The sequence below is a fragment of the Lactuca sativa genome, chromosome 1 (assembly GCF_002870075.4).
Source record: "Lactuca sativa cultivar Salinas chromosome 1, Lsat_Salinas_v11, whole genome shotgun sequence".
In the NCBI taxonomy this organism is placed as follows: Eukaryota; Viridiplantae; Streptophyta; class Magnoliopsida; order Asterales; family Asteraceae; genus Lactuca; species Lactuca sativa.
The window spans coordinates 83,698,937-83,721,408 of NC_056623.2; the positions used below are offsets into that span (position 1 = coordinate 83,698,937).

At 38.9% G+C, this 22,472-nt stretch overlaps 2 protein-coding genes across 2 annotated transcripts; one reads left to right on the forward strand and one right to left on the reverse strand.

Moving 5' to 3' along the window:
• The first annotated feature begins 11,767 nt into the window (after positions 1 to 11,767).
• On the forward strand, positions 11,768 to 14,042 carry LOC111881084 (polyadenylate-binding protein RBP47B'). The gene is made up of 8 exons (XM_023877476.3): positions 11,768 to 12,058; positions 12,192 to 12,675; positions 12,756 to 12,814; positions 12,898 to 13,028; positions 13,108 to 13,204; positions 13,340 to 13,504; positions 13,601 to 13,701; positions 13,792 to 14,042. Exons 1-8 carry the CDS (start codon positions 11,858 to 11,860, stop codon positions 13,880 to 13,882), a joined length of 1,329 nt encoding a protein of 442 aa, XP_023733244.1. The 5' UTR covers positions 11,768 to 11,857; the 3' UTR covers positions 13,883 to 14,042.
• Positions 14,043 to 16,481: 2,439 nt separating this feature from the next.
• LOC111881094 (zinc finger A20 and AN1 domain-containing stress-associated protein 5) lies at positions 16,482 to 17,191 on the reverse strand. Its single transcript, XM_023877488.3, has one exon. It carries the CDS (start codon positions 17,091 to 17,093, stop codon positions 16,665 to 16,667), a length of 429 nt encoding a protein of 142 aa, XP_023733256.1. The 5' UTR covers positions 17,094 to 17,191; the 3' UTR covers positions 16,482 to 16,664.
• Positions 17,192 to 22,472: the final 5,281 nt, after the last annotated feature.

The following is a 22,472-nucleotide window of genomic DNA, read 5'->3' on the forward strand; positions in this document are numbered from 1 at the left end:
GAGTTAGGGTTTTCTAACCCCTTTGGAGAGTGATTATGAGAAGCAAATGGTCCCTCTTCGAGTTTGTGCCTTGGATCTGGACTCAAAGAGGTCCAGAGACCTTAACCCTTGGAGCTTTTTGGGTTAGTATGGAGTTATTGGACTTAGGTTGTCATTTTTGGGACCAAATCTCCTTTTGATGCCTTGTTGTGGTTATACAAGCATCAAGTTTCGAACTTTACGTGACATTCATGCTTGGGAAGCCCAGATCTATGGTTTGGGGAAACAGATCTGACCTCAGGAGGCCAATTGAGTTTGTGCATGGCATGAACTTGCCAAGTTGTTCTTGAGACTCGGCGAGTAGGATTTGGGTTTCACGTAAATTGTTCAGCGAGTAGACTCGCCGGGTTGGGGGATGACCCAGTGAGTCAGGGAGAGTCAAAGGGGGGGGGGGGGAGTCAAGCAAGAACTCGCCGAGTTGTTCTTGAGACTCGGCGAGTTGAGTCGTGGTGGCCCCGCGATTCATGCCAGGTGGAACTCGTCGAGTTAGGGAAGTACTCGACGTGTCAAGAGAGGATCCGAGGGAGTCAGTGAACACGTATAGACTCGCCGAGTCGCTCTGGTGCACTCGCCGAGTCTGGTCAAAGTTGACCGTTGACCGATGACCAGTGTTGACTTGATAGGGTTAGTCAACCTTAGTTGTGAAAGTGTTAATTAGAGATATATTGTATTATAGGAGGATTATAGCTTGGGGGATCGAGCACGAGTGATTTCAGGGATTTACGAGTTATTGAGATACGCGAGGTGAGTCTTCTTACTATACTTTACCTTGAGTAGGTAATCAGAGTTATGTGACGGAGTACTTGTATGCTATCTGTATGTTATATGATGTACTGCATTATTTCTATGTGATTTATGCTGTGCATGCTTATAGAGTTGGAACCGGAAGGTTCACAGAGTTAGAACCAGAGGGTTCACAGAGTGGGGTCCACGGACCCACAGAGTTATAGCCTCGAGTGGCTAATATGTGCTATGTGTGGTATTTTGGGGAACTCACTAAGCTTTGTGCTTACAGTGTTCGGTGTTATTGTTTCAGGTACTAGTGATGACGTGGGAAGGCGCCGGCTTGATCAGTACACACACATGGGGTTTTTATATTATGAGATCTTGGGATTTTTATATGGCATGGATTGAGTTTCAAACAATGATGTTTTTATGAATATTAAATGAATTATGTTTTTATAAAATGCGAAAAATTGTTTTGAATTTACGGTGTTACAAGTTGGTATCAGAGCCTTGGTTTGAGGGATTCGGGTACACCTTCAGGAGTATTTGAACTCAAACTGAGGATTTGGAAAGTATTTTCAAAAGAGAACCAGATTTTCTAAAAGAAGTAAAAGATTTTTAGAGAAACTCAGAGCAGAAACGTGTGTACGATCAGTCAAGCGCCCGAATGGTGATTTCCCAAAATACCCTTATATTATATGTTTATGAGATTGATATGATGTATTCTCTTGCTAGAGTGGGCTAGGTATTCCTATTAAGAGTAGAGTGCCCTGATTTGTGATGCCTTAGCCTAGGGAGAGGTGAGCTGCTATGAGATGCCTGAGAGTGAATAGGTAGCAGCGAGGAGCTTATGAGAGATTTGTTAGAGAGTGGATTATGCATAATAGAGTACTTGGAACTTGGGATCCGAAGAGGGGGATTTGGGGTGTGTACTGAAACGGTGCGGACAGTAGTATTGGGCCCGTACTACTGAAAGCACCGGGGTGGTGTACAGTTCAAGTAAGAATCTTCGGAATGCCAAGGATCAAGGAGGGATGAGTTGTCGAGTGTGAGTATGCTCGAATGGGTTCTAATTTATCGTATGTTGTATTTCAGAGGTAGATCATGGTGAGGACACGTCTTATGCCGGAGAGTAGTGGGGCTAGTGATGAGGAGATCCGTCGGATCATCCACGAGGAGGTGGTTGCGGCCATCAGGGCAGAGATACCAGAGATGTTCGGGTCTATTAAGACCACGTTGATTGAGACCTTCGACGAGCATTGTGCTGCTCTTTCTGAGGCTGCTGTTGCAGCGGCCACCGCAGCTATTGCTACCGCGAGGCCGCAGGGTGGTGATGAGTTGCTGTTTCGAGAGTTCAGCAACACAAAACCGCCGGAGTTTGATGGGACCCAGGACCCGGTGGCGGCTATGAGATGGATTTCAGACATAGAATGGTGTTTCTTCACTTGCTCATGTCCTGAGCATTTGAGAGTTCGGTTCGCGCTGAACCAGCTTCGCTTGGGAGCGAATGACTGGTGGAAGTTTGTGACAGTGCACTTTACGCCTGCTGAGCTTGCGGCAGTGACCTGGGAGAGGTTCACTACCATGTTCCGAGATGAGTACGTTCCCTAGGTGGAGAGGGAGCGTTTGGCCCAGGAGTTTCTGACCCTCAAGCAGGGTACTGAGTCTGTGACGGTGATTACCAGGATGTTCCACGAGAGGGCGATGTTCTGCCCTGAGCACGTGTCTTCTGAGCAGGCACGTATGAGTCGATATTTGAGTATCTTGAGGAGAGACATTCGGGAGTTCATGGCGAACTCCTCGTACCAGACATTTGCCGAGCTTCAGGAAAATGCCCGGAAGAGGGGGATCGATCTAGAGACTCAGGCTAGGGAGGAGGCAGAGTCTCAGGGGAGGGATCGGCGACCGGCACAGTCTCAGCCGGCAGCTAAGCGGGCCAAGCCCGCTGATCCCAAATCAGGGAGCCAAAAAGGCCTCACTTGTGGAAAGTGCGGCAAGGGTCATGATGGAGTTTGCAGAGCTGGATCTTGCTACAAGTGTGGGAAGGAGGGGCATATGGCCAAGGACTGCCCCAAGGGGTTTGCAGTGTGTTTTCACTGCAACCAGACCTGACACCGGAAGGAAGAGTGTCCGCAGTTGCGGGGATCAGCTCAGGGAGCACCTCAGGGATCTGTCCCTGCCGCCATCAGAGCTACCGAGAGTCGGCCAGTGAAGGCCGAGAAGCCGAGGGCACGAGGGAGAGCCTTTCAGTTGACCGCGGAGGAGGTCCGCGCAGCGCCCGATGTCGTGGCTGGTTTGTATTCTTTCGTGTATTTATTTTGATGTTGAGATATTATGTTTATATTATGTTATGCGTAGGTACTTTTCTTGTGAATTCTGTACCTGCCTTGGTGTTATTTGACTCGGGTGCGAGTCGGTCTTTCGTATCTTTGGCTTTTAGTCAGCATATCAGTGCTAGACGTGAGGCGTTGAGTCAGCCTCTGAGAGTTTCCATAGCTGACGAGAGGGTGATATATGCCATGGAGGTGATCCGTGGGTGCGTATTCGAGATTTTTGGTGTTGAGTTTCAGATTGATTTGATTCCTATTGCGATGGGTGATGTCTGTGTCATTATGGGCATGGACTGATTGAGCAGATTCGGTGCGGTTATCAACTGCGAACGACAGCTGGTGACCATACGAGACCCTAGTAGGGGAGTTCTTACGGTGTACGGCGAGGGTACACGTTCTGGGTCAGCGTTTTGTTCGGCCGCTAGGGTGAGGCAGTGTCTACAGCAGGGCTGTAAGGGTTTTGTGGCGTATGTGATGGATACGCGGGTTGATTTAGAGAGGCCGAGATCAGTTGAGGAGGTTCCGATAGTGCGTAAGTTTCCGGATGTATTTCCAGAGGAGTTTCCGGGTGTGCCTCCCGTGAGGCAAGTGGAGTTCAACATTGATTTGGTTCTGGGGGTTGTGCCTATTGCCAAGGTGCCTTATCGCCTTGCACCTCCAGAGATGCAAGAGTTATCCTCGCAGCTTCAGGAGCTGCTGGGAAAGGGATTTATTCGGCCGAGCAGCTCGCCGTGGGGAGTGCCTATCCTTTTTTTCAAGAAGAAGGATGGTTCACACCGGATGTGCATTGATTACCGGGAGTTGAACAAGCTGACGGTCAAAAACCGTTACCCGTTGCCGAGGATCGACGATTTGTTCGATCAGTTAAAGGGAGCATCTTGGTTCTCCAAGATCGATTTGAGGTGTGGATATCATCAGGTAAGGGTGCGAGATGAGGACATCCAGAAGACAGCGTTCAGGACGCGTTATGGGCATTACGAGTTTGTGGTGATGCCTTTCGGGCTCACCAATGCCCCGGTAGTGTTCATGGATCTCATGAACCGAGTGTGCAGGCCGATGTTGGATCGGTGATTGTATTCATCGATGACATTTTGGTATATTTGAGATCTAGAGAGTAGCATGAGGAGCATTTGAGGGAGATCCTCGAAGTTCTGAGATCGGAGAGGCTTTATGCCAAATTCTCCAAGTGTGATTTCTGGTTGTGAGAGGTCCAGTTCCTAGGGCATCTCGTTAACCAGAAAGGGATATTTGTCGACCCGGCCAAAGTTGAGGCGGTGATGAGTTTGGAGGTGCCGAGGTCACCCTCCGAGATCAGGAGTTTCTTAGGGTTGGCAGGTTATTATCAGAGATTTATCAAGGATTTCTCTAAGATTGCAGTGCCACTCACCAGATTGACCCGGAAGGGTGTCGCTTTTTCATGGGGCCCCGAGCAGCAGGCCTCCTTTGAGACACTTCGCCAAAGGTTATGCGAAACTCCGGTGTTAGCCCTCCCAGAGGGGATGGAGGACTTTGTGGTATACTGTGATGCGTCGATCTTGGGGTTGGGAGCGGTGCTGATGCAGAGAGGGCATGTGATAGCATACGCATCGAGGTAGCTGAAGCTACATGAGACGAGGTATCCCACCCATGATCTAGAGTTGGGGGCAGTGGTGTTCGTCCTCAAAATTTGGCGTCACTATATGTATGGGGTTCGGTGTACGATATACACAGACCATAAGAGCTTGAAGTATTTGATGGATCAGCCCAACCTAAATATGCGGCAGAGGAGATGGTTGGATGTGGTTAAGGATTATGATTGTGAGATCCTGTACCATCCGGGCAAGGCTAATGTGGTAGCCGACGCCCTGAGTCGCAGGGCGGAGAGCGCACCGTTGCGAGATGTATGTTTGCGATTTACTGTGATGGCTCCGGTGTTGGACACCATTCGTGAAGCACAGGCTGAGGTAGTGAGATCGGAGAACCAGAAGAGAGAGCGAGTTGTTGGGTTGGTATCGGAGTTCGTTACCGATGGTCGGGGGCTTATGGCATTTTAGGGGCGTATATGGGTACTGTTTGTGGGAGGGACACATACCATTTTGATGGAAGAGGCTCATCGGTCGAAATTCTCGATCCATCCTGGGGCCACTAAGATGTATTTGGACCCGAGGAGGGAGTATTGGAGGCCTTGTATGAAGAGGGATGTTGTGTGGTTTGTTGAGAGGTGCTTAACCTGCCGTAGGGTTAAGGCCGAGCACCAGAGACCGCATGGTAAGTTGCAGCCGTTGGAGGTTCCCGAATGGAAGTGGGAACAAATTACCATGAATTTTATCACCAAATTGCCAAGGACTGCTAGGGGTGTCGATGCAATTTGGGTGATTGTGGACAGATTGACAAAGAGCGCCCACTTCCTTGCTATCAGTGAGAGCTCCTCCGCAGAGAAGTTAGCAGAGATGTACGTGAGGGAAGTAGTATCTCGGCATGGGGTGCCGATCTCGATTGTTTCAGATCGGGATGTACGTTTTACTTCCAGATTCTGGAAGAAGTTCCACGAGGAGTTGGGTACTAGGCTGCATTTTAGTACCGCATATCACCCCAGACAGACGGACAGAGTGAGCGGACGATTCAGACGCTCGAGGACATGCTCCGGGCATGTGTGTGGGATTTCGGGGGGGAGTTGGGATACGTATTTGCCCTTGGCAGAGTTTTCCTACAACAACAACCATCATTCGAGCATTGGTATGCCACCCTTTGAGTTGTTGTATGGGAGGAGGTGTCGGACCCCCATTTGCTGGGGAGAGGTCGGACAACATGTTATGGGGCAGTACTGAGATCGTGCTTCAGACGACAGAGCAGATCCAGCAAGTCAGACAGAGGTTGTTGACCACTCAGAGTCGTCAGAAGAGTTATGCGGATAGACGCCGGTCCGAGCTTGAGTTTCAGGTCGGCGACTTTGTGCTCCTGAAAGTCTCTCCTTGGAAAGGAGTGATACGATTCAGGAAGAGGGGCAAGTTGGGCCTCGATATATTGGTCCATTCCGGGTGGTCGCGAGGGTAGGCAGGGTAGCCTATCGTTTGGAGTTGCCAGCAGAGTTGGGGCAGATTCACGACACTTTCCACGTGTCGCAATTGCGGAAGTGTATAGCCGATGAGTCGGTAGTGGTACCATTAGAGGATATTCAAGTGGATGCGAGCCTGAATTATGCTGAGAGACCGGTGGCAATCAGAGATCGGAAAATCAAGGTTTTGAGGAACAAGGAGGTACCCATTGGTTTTGGTTCAGTGGCAGCATCGGAAGGGGTCCGAGATGACTTGGGAGCCGGAGCGTGAGATGCGTGAGCAGCATCCGGAGTTATTTGCAGAGCCAGACTTCGAGGGCAAAGTCTAGTTCTAGTGGGGGAGAATTGTAACACCCCGGATTCCCAAGTATTATTTATTCTTGTATTTTTGGTAATTTGTGAGGAGACTCGGCGAGTTGGAGCCCAAACTCGCCGAGTAGGATCGCGGTTTTGGACACGGGTTCGCATCTGGACTCGTCGAGTCCAAAGAGTGGACTTGGCGAGTCCACGCTGTTTAACGAAACCCTAATTCCCCGGGTTTGGAGCCTATTTAAGGGCACTTATAGCCTCCCATTGCGGCTACTAGTAGAGCTGTTAATCGGGTCAACCCGATCGGGTTTCGGGTTAAATGGATCGGGTTAGTCGGGTTTTCACAAAAAATAAATTAACCCGGTACCCGACCCTATTAAGGTATGGGTTGGTCGGGTTCGGGTTAATAGGGTCGGGTTAGCCGGGTTAGTCGGGTTAATACACTAAACACTTAATTTAAACATAATATATATGGATTTTTCAAGAGTGCAATCTGATATAAATCCATACCATTTTTATACTCTTTTCTTAACATCAAGAATGCATATAAATTGAAATAAATTAAAAATAAAAGATCATGGACCTCATGGTTATTACAACATACGAGAAAACATGCATACCACAATAGCTAAAAGAGTTGTTCCATTATAAATATTAAATAGATGAACTTTCAATCTCTAGTTAGCGATCAATACCATGTAGTTTATTAATGTTTATAGTTAGTTTAAAGTAGAAATAACTATCAAAATAAAATCTTTGCTTTCTCAGTCGCTCTAGTAATTTTGAGATGTGGAGGTTTTATATCTTTTTGGACTTCAACTTCACAAATGGGAGTTACTTGACCCTCGTATGCTTCTAGTGTCACAAAAATTTACATTTTCAAAGGATTTGTAGTCTTTTTTGTATAGTTCAAGTAAAGAGTAGTGGAATATGTAAAGGTTGTGAATTCCTAACCGGGTTATTCAGGTTGACCCGAAACCCAATTTTTTTGTAAAAATCAACCCTAAACCCGACCCTAACTACAAATCGGGTTCGTCGGGTTAACCCGAATAACCCGATTCAGAATTCTAACCCTATTGAACCCGACCCTAATTACCTTATTCGGGTTAGGGTCGGGTCGGGTTAATCGGGTTCGGGTTTTTTTGACACCCCTAGCTACCAGTCCCTTGAGAGAACCCTAAGAGAGCTAAATCGCTTTGAGAGAGAAGAAGTCACTTTTGGATCTTTGTATCCTTTGTTTAGCAAGAAGAGGGTGATAAGAGCAAGGAGGAGGTGAGATTCAAGCAGATCCAGAGTCCAGAGGCTTCATTTTGAGGTAATAGTTCGAATCTCATTCAGCTTTAGGGTTGATCTTTAGAGTTAGGGTTTTCTAACCCCTTTTGAGAGTGATTATGAGAAGCAAATGGTCCCTCTTCGAGTTTGTGCCTTGGATCTGGACTCAAAGAGGTCCAGAGACCTTAACCCTTGGAGCTTTTTGGGTTAGTATGGAGTTATTGAACTTAGGTTGTCATTTTTGGGACCAAATCTCCTTTTGATGCCTTGTTGTGGTTATACAAGCATCAAGTTTCGAACTTTACGTGACATTCATGCTTGGGAAGGCCAGATCTATGGTTTGGGGAAACAGATCTGACCTCAGGAGGCCAATTAAGTTTGTGCATGGCATGAACTCGCCGAGTTGTTCTTGCGACTCGGCGAGTAGGATTTGGGTTTCACGTAAATTGTTCAGCGAGTAGACTCGCCGGGTTGGGGTCGTGGTGGCCCCGCGATTCATGCCAGGTGGAACTCGTTGAGTTAGGTAAGTATTCGACGTGTCAAGAGAGGATCCGAGGGAGTCAGTGAACACGTATAGACTCGCCGAGTCGCTCTGGTGCACTCGCCGAGTCCGGTTAAAGTTGACCGTTGACCGATGACCAGAGTTGACCAGTGTTGACTTGATAGGGTTAGTCAACCTTAGTTGTGAAAGTGTTAATTAGAGATATATTGTATTATAGGAGGATTATAGCTTGGGGGATCGAGCACGAGTGATTTCAAGGATTTACGAGTTATCGAGATACGCGAGGTGAGTCTTCTCACTATACTTTACCTTGAGTAGGTAATCAGAGTTATGTGACAGAGTGCTTGTATGCTATCTGTATGTTATATGTTGTACTGCATTATTTCTATGTGATTTATGCTGTGCATGCTTATAGAGTTGGAACCGGAAGGTTCATAGAGTTAGAACCAGAGGGTTCACAGAGTGGGGTCCACGGACCCACAGAATTATAGCCTCGAGTGGCTAATATGTGCTATGTGTGGTATTTTGGGGAACTCACTAAGCTTTGTGCTTATAGTGTTTGGTGTTATTGTTTCAGGTACTAGTGATGACCGTGGGAAGGCGCCGACTTGATCAGTACACACACACGGGATTTTTATATTATGAGATCTTGGGATTTTTATATGGCATGGATTGAGTTTCAAACAATGATGTTTTTATGAATATTAAATGAATTATGTTTTTATAAAATGCGAAAAATTGTTTTGAATTTACGGTGTTACAACTTTCATTAAATTCAACCCCATAGAAAGGGTCAAAATCTTCCAACATTTCCTATTCTACACTATAGTTGTTTTCAAAAGGGACTTCATTTGATTGGTGTTGGTTATTCATAGAAGTACACCCCTAATATACACCCTTATTTGCAATATGTTGCCCCTCCTCTACACCTCCATTCACTAATTTTTCAACCATTTCTAAATCAGCAGTGGCAGTCACAAGATCAACTTGATCACCTTCAACAACACCTATTCCTCCTTTGTCTACCCAATCCAAGCAAAGATTTTTACTACATTATGAGCTACCTTGGGTTGGTTTCCAACCTCTGCCCCTACTCAACTCAGGTGTGAAAGACCCATACCTTGCCAAGGTCAACCCTACTTTACCCTTACAAACTTCAGATTCCACCAAGTGAGGACCAACAGTAGGGGATATGGGCTGGGGTGGTTCCTCATATTCTATCTCTTCTATTATAAACCTTCTAGAACCATTTGGGTACATGAAATAGGTAACTAACATTGTTTCTCCATGCTCTGTGTACACTTTTATCAGTTTGTTCTCACTCACATATTTTGATAGGTTACGTACATCATCATCATTACTTAGAGCTCTTAGTCCAAAATCCAAACCCTCATTAGGCAAACGGAAATGGTAGTAGATGACAGGTGGAACAACATACCCTAAATCTAACATGATGGAGTCCATTTCATGTATTGCGAATTCTTCTATATCGACCACGTCAATGTATGCTACAACCCCTTCAATATACTTGATGCCTGGAAACTTTGTGGACTTCCCACCATGATGAAGTTCAATACTGAACATGGTGGGATGTCCAACTTAAAAAACAAAACAAAAAAAAGATTTTTAAATTTCAAAAGTGTAAGAACATGATCAAATATAGAGCATCTTACCATAAATTTGGTTGTGATCAATTTCTTCACCGTGTACTTTGATGGACCACATTGTGAGAACCATTTGCAAAATTTCAACAACAAATTGAAGCTCGATCAAGAAAAGGGTTTGTGATTAGGGTTTTTTTTTATCTTCATGTCGTCAAAGGTGGGTGAAGGAATAAGAGTAGCCAACTAATAATTAGGGATGATATATACAAATAGCTTGTAGAGCTTTCAATTGGCGGTAATGTGCAATACATATGAAAAGACGAAATTACCCTCACATGGAGGGCACGTGCTACACTAAACGGAAGGAAATAGACGGGAGTTAAGTCCAGGGACCAAAACCACAAGAAGTTTCATGTTTTGGACCAACCATGTAACTTGAAAATATTTTGGACCTTATCCACAATTTTTGGAAACCACAGGGACCAAAAATGCAGTTTTGCCTTCTAGTTATACATGATAAAGTAAATACAATTTGACAAAATTGCAAAAAATGGTCCCTGTCCAAACCACGAGTTTTTTGGATTCGTGGTCCTTTTGGTCTAGTTTCATTGTAAAACTGGTCCCCGATAAACTTGAAAAGACGATTTTGCCCTTTTGATTTGTTTTTTCCATTTACTTAATTATTTTTTTCTTTTATTTAAATATAAATGTTAAATAAAATTAAGAATGGGACCCACCTGTCCTCTCTCTCTCTCTCTCTCTCTCTCTTTAAAAAACCCACTTCCCCACCCCTTCTTCTTATTTTTCTTCCTTACCTGCACCACCATTCTCGAACATTCTCTCTGTTTCTTCCTTACCTGCACCACTGTTCTCCAACTCGTGATTTACAGACCCGTCTTCAACACACAAGAAAAAAATTAAGACCTTCGTCCCTCGATTTGACTGATGAGACGGATTAAGGGGAAACGACCAATCTACACGGAATGAGGAGATGGATGGCTTACCAGCGACGACAGCAGCAATGGACGGCGGTGGCTAGAGGCTGTCGGCGGCAACAACAACGAATGTCAGCGATTTGCGGTGGCGTGCGACAGGGGGCTACTATGACGGCCTTCTGTCGCTTCGCTTCTGTTTTAATTTGATGGAGACACGAGTGGGGGAAGAGGGGGAACTCGGTGGTGGTCGGAATCAACAGTGGCAGTGGTTATGGGTGGTTTATCTCTCAAGCTTATTGTTTTGAACTGTCTGTGTGTTCGTCCTGATAAACCCACATACAATGACCTTGAGAAATCGAGCAACATTAAGGTTGTTAATCTTGCAAAAATAGAGCAATCTTCAAGTTTGTTAAGCTTATTGTGGCTTCAGATCGTGTTTTTGTGTCGGGTTCAACTAGGGTTATGTGGTCGGATGTGTAATCTATAATCGATTGCGTATCCATGGGAGTGGATTTGGAAAGACATCTCAATAAAATCCTGAACATGAGACACTAGTATTCCCTCGTGAAGTAGAAGGTTAAACAGTCGGATTCCGACGATCTGGTGATAAGCGATGGAAAGTGTTTTGATCGGATAGAATTTGACCTTTTGGTCAAATTTCTTGAGATATAAAGAGATTTGGCGACAATGGATCACAGAGAGAGAGAGAGAGAGAGAGAGAGAGAGAGAGCAAGTAGGTCACATTCTTGATTTGATTTAACATTTATATTTAAATAAAAGAAAAAAATAATTAAGTAAATGAAAAAAACAACTTAAAATGACAAAATCGTCTTTTCAAGTTTATCGGGACTAGTTTTACAATGAAATTAACCCAAAAGGACCACGAATCCAAAAAACTCGTGGTTTGGACCAAAACCCAAAAAAATGCATACCATAGGGACCATTTTTGCAATTTTGTCATACAATTTCTCAATAAATTTTTTTTTTCGCGAAAAATTAACAAAAACTGAAAACAATGAACCCACCCCCAAACGCCAAAACTGCAATAGCGAATAGAGCCTTCCATCACATTCAGGACATTCAGCAGACACCCCCAGAGAAGGAGGATGGAAGCACAAGGTGGGCAACAACAATGGATGATGAGCGCACAGCCACAGCCGCAGTATGCTTACGGAGCGCCACCGCCTCCGCCACAACCCTACCACCAGCCCTCCTCTCACGAAGAAATCCGTACCCTATGGATTGGTGATTTACCTTACTGGGCTGACGAATCCTACCTTCATTCCTGGTTCGCCGCAACCAACGAGGTCCTTCTAATTCTTAACTACATCTCCCCAACACACACACATACACTGTTCACCAAATCGTTTTTATGTTTACGTCTGTTATGGCCTTTAGGGTTTTTAGAGGGCCAAAATTTGACCATAGCTTCCTTTGTAGGTGCTTTCGATAAAAGTAATCCGTAACAAAGCAACAGGGCTTCCAGAAGGTTACGGATTTGTGGAGTTCGCTTCACATTCTACAGCTGAAAGGGTTCTACAATCATACAACGGGACGCAAATCCCAGGAACAGAATTAAGTTTTAGGTTAAATTGGGCATCTTCAGGCATCGGAGAACGACGTCCTGATGCTGGCCCTGAACATTCCATCTTCGTAGGCGATTTAGCACCAGATGTTACCGATCATTTACTGCAAGAAACCTTTCGCACTCAATATCCATCTGTAAGAGGCGCCAAAGTCGTAACAGATCCCAACACAGGACGCTCAAAGGGATATGGTTTTGTTAAATTTGCAGACGAAATGGAAAGAAATCGTGCCATGAGTGAAATGAATGGGATTTATTGCTCAACTAGACCTATGAGAATCAGCGCAGCAACACCAAAGAAGACCACAGCCTTCCAACAACAATACGTAGCACCAAAAGGTAGTGTATTCGTGTATCTTATTTACTATTTTCTTCTGTTAATCATATTGTAAAATTCTCATTTGAATCTGTTTGATTAGGCTTATATCCAGCTACAGTGGCTGCTATTCCTGTGGACACTGATCTAACAAACACAACTGTAAGTCTGACTATTTTGAATTATACCCTTATGTCCATTTTCTTTATAACTTTCTTCTTTCTTATTCTTATTACTTATTGCAGGTTTATATTGGCAATCTTGACCCTGGTGTTGCAGAGGAGGAATTGAGGTCGATTTTCTTGCAATTTGGTGAAATAGTTTATGTCAAAATTCCTGCAGCAAAAGGATGCGGGTTTGTTCAGTTTGTCAACAGGTAAGTCTTAAATTTGCCAAAAAAAAAAAAACTTGATGCATGAAAAAACTGTAAAAAGTTAATTACTATTTTCCTGTAGAACATCTGCTGAAGAAGCAATTCAAAGGATGCATGGAAGTCAAATTGGTCAAACTGTAGTCCACCTTTCTTGGGGAAAAAGCACAGCTGCTAAACAGGTGAACATTTGATTACTTTTTCCTTGTTTGAATTATGACATGCAACAAACACTCTTTTCAGCAAAAAGTAATATTATGATCTAAAAACTCAAAATTAGGTTTTTTTTTACTGAATTGGTGAAAATTAAAATGTAGGATCCATCTGGAGTGTGGGGTCAACAGGCGGATCAAAGTCAATGGGGGAGCGCGTATTATGGTTATGGTCAAGGGTATGATGCTTATGGTTATGGAGCAACTCAAGATCCATCATTGTATGCTTATGGTGCTGCATATGGTGGTTATATGCAGTATCCTCAACAGGCAAGATACATGATTTCCATTTTCCATTTTTTTTTTGTAATACATTTTTAAAAAATGTGAAAATATAATATTTTATTTATGGATTTTAATATTTAGGGTGAAGGTGGTCAGGACATGGGTGTTGTGGGAGGTGTTGCACCACCTGTGGAACAAAGGGAGGAGATTTATGATCCTTTGGCTACACCAGATGTTGAAAAGTAAGTTTTTTTGTCTTTAAATGTATTTGTAATAGAATATGAATTTTATGCTAAAAGTTTTTGATTTGGATTTTGTTTGTTATTTTATAGGTCAAATTATGTGTATCTTGCTACACATGGAAGTGCGATTTTGGGGAGACCTTTGTGGCAGAAAACATCGTCTTCTTCATTACAAGCTTAGTTGTTAACAATTAGAGACTTTGGAGAGTGTAGATTTGATCGAGCCAAATTAATCAAATGAAGACTTTTGTTTTTTGTTTCTACATGGGTGTATTATGCTTTGGTTGCATGTTTACTTGATTTTAGAAATTTGTAATGATGATTGGTTGTGACTTGTGAAAGGCTCCTCCTATATACTAAAATTCATATCCATTTGGTTTGGAATTATCGAAACCAAAAGTCAATACCAAATCCAAAAACCAAGTTTATTGATCTCGTTGATATTAGGAGTGGCGAAAGGCTGTGACGTAGAGGCCTAAATGTGACATACTCAAAATTGGCCATTTTGAAAACCCATCATATGTTCTAATTTTTAACCAAAAACTTTTCATTTAAAACAGTGAAATGTGATAAAAAAAACAACCAAAATTTGACAAAAAACATAAACCCAAAATATGATAAAAGCATCCAATAGAGCTTGCAAAAACGATCCAACTTGCTAATCCAACTTGAAACCATCCCAAAATTAGCGGGTTGGGTTGAGATTTTCAATCAATTTAAGTTAATCGGAGCAACCCATTTAATTAAATAGGTTGGGTTGGGTAAAAAATTGTCAATCTGTTTTCAAACCACTAACCCATTTAACTTTAATATATGCTTAATTTAATATTTATTTGAATATTATCATGTATTAATCAAAATATTAATTTATAAATTCAAAGTTGTATTATTATTTGTGTTTTAAAAAAATGTAATTTTAATTCCTATTTTTTTTTCTTATCTTCAAAAATACTAGCCACTTTCCAGAATCCTTTTGAAATTAAATATTTTTTATATTATTTGATTAATTTATTCAAATTTGTAAATTGTGATTGTGCTTTTGTTATACTTTAAAATTTTATATATGTTTAAAACTGATTTATATAGTACAATCTTTAGTTAATGTATTTACTTTTTGATTTTAAATAACTAACCCAAGTTTAACTCATTTATTTAATAGGTTGGAGGAGAAATATATAAATGGATCAACCCGGTGGCAACCCATTTATCTATAAGGTTGAGTTGGGTTGTAACTATCAAACTATTTAAATAAACATGTTGGATTGAGTTGATATTTTCAACCCAATTAATAAATGAGTTAAACCCGAACCCAACCCAATCCAGGTCGACCCATTGCCAGCTCTACTATTGATACTCAAATCCCTCCAAAAACAATAATAATAAAAACCTAGAATCCGATGAGGGTGAAATCCCCAAATTGAACCTGAAAAAACTTAGAATTCATTCCTGAGAATCCCAAATCAAACATGAAAGAAAATCACCAAGTTAAACCCTCACTAAAATCAAATTTGGAAACGACGGTGGTTGGTGTATGGAGTCGGAGTTTTAGAGATAGAGTATGCATTTGGTGGCGAAAAATTACCAAAAATGATGGTGAACGTGGTGGCGTAGTGTTACGTAAATGAGTTTGTAATGACCAAACTCGTAAATAAGTTTGTAATGAAGGATCCTGGTCCTCTTAATTGTTTTTTTGTATAATAGTTTCTCAACATACACATGAATTTTTTTTATGTCAAAAGAAATATGATATCTGAGTTTTGGAACTTGCAAGCATATCATCCTGCAAACCCACTCAAACATCAATAAACACCAAAGACAAATTTAGAAACAATGATGGACACCCTTACTCCGATTCTACCTTTTATCGTAGTCTTGTTGCTCTTCAATATCTAACTTTTACATGGTTAACTATCTCGTAATATTCAACAAATTTGTCTTTACATGCATTCCCCCCATGATTTCCACATAATCACTTTCTAAGGCTATTGCCTATTGGGAGTGAGTGCATCAAGCCACTCGCCAACTAGCTTGGCATGCATCAACACCACCCCTTAGCGTGTGTTAAGGGTTTGCGCAAAGAAGAACACGCTATATGCTTGGTGAGATGAAAGAGAAGAGGGAGAGGAACACATGTGGTCCCCATTTGACCATTTGACTATTTCAATTTCAATTACTTAGCAACTTGTAACTTGTTAAAGTTTATTTTATTTAAATAGCTAAACAAACATTTATTTCATTTAATAAAAAAATGTGTTTTATCTTTTAAATACACCCCCACTTCTAGTAACCTACCATCACGCTAAGCTCAGTTGGCATACAAAAAAGTGACGTGGCAGCTTAGCATACGAACCACCACTCCTTCTAATGTAACTCACATAAAATACTGAAATTAGAAAAATTAAGTATTCTTCTATATTTTCTTCCTATTTATTTTTATCCCTGTGAAATAGTGACATGTATCATATTTAAATAAGATTAATAGTATTTTAATATCCTTGTTATCTTTTCAAATTGATAGGAAGATATATAAAAAGAAAAGTAAAAAAATATTTAATTTATTTCTATTGAAATTTGTGAAATTAAGTATCCTTATATATTGTCGTCCTATTTATCCACTTTGTTCGAAAATTGGTTGCTCTAGCTCATGGGTCAAATTAGACGATAGTCATGTATTTGTGTTAGGTTAGAATATTAAAAATTTCTAATTATTTCCATACATACATTAGGGGGACTTTTGTATAAATACTCTATCAACTTAATGAGTGTGGTTGATCTACAAATACTCGAACAACACTGTATACTATGTTTATAAAAGTTACGGAATGAATACAAGAAATGCAAATTTTGACACCATTACCTTCCACAGTTCTTAGATTGCAATTCTAGTTTTCCATTTAATCATTAAGATAACCAAAAAACTAAAATTTCTACAATCAATGTTGGCTTTGATTTTGAATTATAGTTTAGACTTTTAGAATCTTCACAGCCCTAACCATCGGATTCTCACGAGCGATCGCCTTACGTCCGGCCGCCTTGTAATCATAACTACAATCATGTCGATCGGTGTACCGGTGCTCGGAACAGAACATCTCACCGCAACGGCATCGGAATCCCATCAATCCAACTTTTTTCCGGCAACCTGAACACCGATTCAACTGGCGCCTCTTCGTCCTATTATCAACCGCAGTTGATGATGGTTCCTGTGAGGTAGCGCATGTCTCTCTAACTTCAACGATGACGTCGGTGGAACCACCACTCTTCGGATCCGATCTATGCTCATAGGAACCGGAGATCTTAGACGGAACTGCAGCTACCGGTGGTGGTGTACAGAGGGTGGTTAAAGTGTCAGGAACCTTGAGCTCCGTTTCCTCTTTCTCTCTCTTCTGAGCCATAGCTTTTCACGACGAGACGAAGCTGGGGGTTAGACTTTTAGAGAGAGTAAGAAGGAAAAGGATCGTTAATGATTGTGATGGAATATTGGGCTACGTGTTAAAGATTCATATGGTGCCTTTTTTTATTTCTTTAAAGGCAAAATATGGGGTCTGTATCATTGCCTACGTGTAGTATTCTAGAACACTTAAAGACGGTCGGCTGAGCTGGCTAGGTCAGCCATACACGTGGCCATATATTATAATAATAATAATAATAATAATAATAATAATAATAATAAGAATAAGAAGGAAAAATACCGGCTATAGACATTTTTTGGGGTTGAATTCCAAAATATAGACGCAAAAAATTAGATTTCCGGGTATAGACATGAATTCTGCGAATGTAAGCTCTGAGGGCTCTGTGGAATCTACTATAGTTCCGAGGAATGACAACATCGTAAATAAATCAGGGTATTAAAGAAAACCGCAATATCCATTCCGCGGAGCTACCTCCGATGAATGAACTCATTCCGCGGAGGTAGCTCCGAGGAATGGATCTTCAGAAAAAAAAAATTCACCTCCAATGATTCTTTTATGTAGGGGTGTTCGTTTGGATGGATCGGTTTGATCCGATCCAATCAAGTAAATCCAAATTGATTTCGGTTTTCAAAACATGGATCCGAATTGTCCAAACTAAATCCAAATCCGATCCAATTACAATTCGGTTGGATCAGTTTTTATAATTCGGTTTTCAAAAACCGAAACATTTTAAAACGACATATAATTATAATATTACCCAACTTTACACAAGAAGCAAAAACAAATAATTTAGTTGTGATTTGAAATTTATAAACAACTAATAAGAAGATATATTATAGTTAAGTATTTTATAGATAAAAAACTTTCGAGATAAAATGCATATTAATGTTTTTTTTATCGGGTGAAACGTTTTGAACCTATTTGAAAAAATAAATTACAAAATTAATAAATAACTATAGATATATATTATAAATAGATAAATAAAAAATGTTTATTCAGTTTTTTGGACTATTCAGTTCTTATTTTATAAACCAAAACCAATCCGAAATCCAAAATAATAATTCGGTTTTGTTGAAAACCAATCAAAAAATCTGAATATCCGAACCAAATAGTCCAATCCAAATTGTCTAATTGGATAATTCGGTTTTATCCGAATAGCGAACAACCCTACTTTTATGTAAAGATCTCCGATTAAAAGTCCATTTTTTTTTCCATCTCCCATTCATTCCAAACATTGTCAAGAAAAATTCATTCTATCATAATATTTTCTTGAAATAATTAGTTGGGGAATGACTATAGACCCCGAAAAATCGATGTGATTTTTTTTTTTTCCTGAAGATCTATTCCTCGGAGCTACCACTGCGGAATGACTTCATTCCTCGGAGGTAGTTCCGCGAAATGGATCTTGAGTTTTTTTTTTGTTTTTTTATTTTTTTATTTTTTTTAATACTTTAATTTATTTACGATTTTGTCATTCCGCGGAGCTACAGTGGATTCTGCGAAACCATCATATCTTACCTTCGCATAATCCAGTCTATACCTGAAAATCTAATTTTTTGTGTCTATATTTTGGAATTCAACCCCAAAAAATGTCTATAGCCAGTATTTTTCTAATAATAATAATAATATAACAAAGTACAACTTAGGATGAAGTGGCAGTCTTGACAGATTTTTCAAATCATTTTTGTCATCTTTCGTTGTTGTCATATGTGATGGAGTGGTCTAGTGACAAAAAAAGGAGGAAAAGAGATAAGTTGAAAAAAAAAGAGAAATCGGCTTTTTAATGTTATTTTAACATATTGATCTTGTCATGAGGTACCACCTATTACTTGTTATGCTCATGTTACTCATTCCCTCAGACCTAAGATATGCATATTTGTCATTACAAATGGAATATAGTAAAAATGTTTTTCTTATAAAAAACTATAGTTGATATAGTATATAATTTTTAGTATTAAATTTATTTGAACACAAACAAAGAGGGTATTTAAATACAATATGTACATAATTTAATAGAGAGATAATGAACAAATGAAGCTCCAAAAATCTTACTTGATATGAAATGTCGAAACAATAATAGGTAAATGCATGTGAAATGGAGTGTCTTAAGACATTTTGTCCAAACTCGGCTCATTGTAACAAGGAGTCTCACTAGATGTTATAATTATCTTAGGGTCTGTTTTGTTGTGTTAGGCTATGAATAAGTCATTTCAAATAGTTTATCAAAAAATTAACTTATAATTTATATAAACTATTTTATGGTCCCACCAAACCCTAAATTATAATTAGCTCAAAAAATAAAATAATTTATAAACTAACTTATGTGTGTCAAAGAGAGCATTAATGCAGTTATTTATTGGTAGTTTATTAAACCATCAAGATTGATTTATTTGGGGCTAAGTTCGGATCCGATCTACTGGTGATCTTATATCCATCAATAGGTCCAACGCATACGTCCATACCAAACCCAACGCACTTCACCTAGAATTAAAACAAATGCTAACCAATAGCCCAAAATATTCTACTACTCAATGTGGGAGAAGGTTCTAATGAGAAATTTGTATAAAAGTAAGTAATATTTATGAATTTTCTATAACAGAAGCTTAATATCAATAGTCCAAAAAATAACAATTGACAAATTTACTCGATGAAAACAACAGTTATTCAGAAACAAAAAAGTCATGGGTTTAACTTTGGACGTAGATATATCATCATGAGATTCTCATATAGCCATATTGTGATTTTGGATAACAAAGATTAAAATTGTACTTATGGGCGTTCTTATAATATATGCGGCCGGAGAATATAGGAGGTCCATGCAAGATTTGAGGTTCGGGATAAAAGAAAAAAAGAAAAACCCCTTTAAGTCACACAAAATAAAAAATAAGGGAAATATACAAAAAAATGTCTTTATATATTGGTTTTATGGAAAAAAAGTCACCTATGATTTTTATTAATTTATTGATTTATTTTGTAATTTAACCATAAAACCGACTATTACTTGCAATTTGACTCAAATTACAGGTTATCACAAACAATAGCAAGTTTTGATAGTTAAATTATAAACAAAATATCAATTGTGAGTTTTTTTTTGTCAATATGCCAAAATATAGATATATTTTTTTTCAATACATAATAATTTTTACCTCGAGTATTATATATTTTAAGATTAAAAGGGTGTTTGAGATTTTATTTTGAACCTCAAAAGAAAAGGATTTTTAGGCAAAATGATTTACTAACTATGGTGGTGAAAAATGATTTTTTTTTTTAAATATTTGGATTAGTTTTTACGGTAGAGAAATTCAACAAGTCAATAAATTGTTTTTTTTAAAAAAACGTTTGTCTTAATTTATACATGTTTTAAGAGATATTTGACTTTTACAACCTAAAAAGTTATAAGGAGTTTAAAAGTTATAATGAATTTTAAAAAGTTAGAAATAACTTATTGAAATCTCATTTTGTTTTTGTTGAAACACCTCAAAATTATAATCTATTTTTGTTGAAACAAACATTACAATTTGTTTTGATTTTTAATATATGATAATAAATAAATTATACTTCTATTTAGAAAAATATAAAAACTGATTAAAATGTAAAATATATTGTTATGAAATATATCTGTCACATTTTGATGATGAAAATAAATCAATTTGATACGAAATGTACATCAATATACCAAGTATTTGGTTGAAAACAATGCATTAATTCATCCATAGATCGATTGAGAAGATGCAAAATAATCTAGTCCGCATGACATAGAAGCTCTATTTTTGCGATAATTCAACAATAAATATTCTTAATTTATATAGAATATATATTACAATATACTACGTTGATATCAATATGCCTACGATTTTAAAAATCCAAACAATAAACGTCACACGGTCTTCTTTTTTTCTTGGATTTTCATAATGGTTATCAATGTCAACAGTAGTTTCATAATTGTCGAAAAGCCTATTTATGCAACCGGCAAAAAAATTCACCGGCAGATCATCTTCATTTTAATCGTGACTTTCATACACACCAACCCACATGAAGATTTTGCAACCAAGTACTTGGTATGTGGATGTATTTTGTATAAAAATTTTAATTAGTTTTCATCATTAAAAACTGATGATACATTCCATAACAATATATTTTTATATTTTATTAAATAGAAGTATAATTAAAAAATTGCATTTATTTATCATCGTATATTAAAAATCAAACAAATTGTAATAGTTGTTTTTAGCAAAAATAGATTATAATTTAATCTTAAAATAGATAAAACTTGAGGTTAAAAATTATTATGCATTGGAAAAAAAATACTTATATTTTTTCCTATTAACAAAAAAATCACCATTAATATTTTGTTTACAACCTAACCATTGAAACCTGCTATTGTTTGCGGTAACTATAAATTGAGCCAAATTGCAAGTAATAACCGGTTCCAACGGTTAAAGTGCATACATATATATATATATATATATATATATATATATATATATATATATATATATATATATATAGAGAGAGAGAGAGAGAGAGAGAGAGAGAGAGTTAGGTTCAAATATTCAAACTAATTATTGTGTGGATATCATATACTATGAGAATTACTACGAGAATAAGTTGTCTAGCAATTCGAATACATTCAACCTTACAAAAATATCGTCATTTTCATGCATTCGCGCTAATTATTATTTATTTTTGTTCTCCCACATCGTTTTTCACTCATTTTCATTCTGACAGAATACGAATTAATAAACATTCTGACAGAAATGAGAATAATAATAATAAGTGTATAACAACCTTATAGACGATTTAATTAGTGAGAATGTGTGTTAATGACAATAGTTATGTAAGATTGAACGTATTTATATTATCAAACAACATATTTTCGTTATCGTTCTCATAACATACGATATCCGTACAATAATTAGTTAGAATAGAATAAACTAAGCCTATATATATATATATATATATATATATATATATATATATATATATATATATATATATATATATAGAGAGAGAGAGAGAGAGAGAGAGAGAGAGAGAGATACAGAGAGAGAGAGAGATAGGTTCAAATGTTTCAAACAACTATTGTGTGCATGTATGTACTAATGAAAATTGAGGAAATAATAAATCATTTAAGAGTATTATAATAATCTTTGCATATATACTTATGGTAGATAACTAGTATAATTATTATCCCTTTAAATATGGGATGTCAAAGTCAAAAACTGTAGAAAAAACCCTACAATTGTCATCGACCTTCACACAGTACATCATTCTGTCGGCCTCTATGTCGCATCTATCACTGCCGATCAAGTCTACAACGATTCTTCATTCATTCCGATTTTACGACGCCCCTTTTAGCTG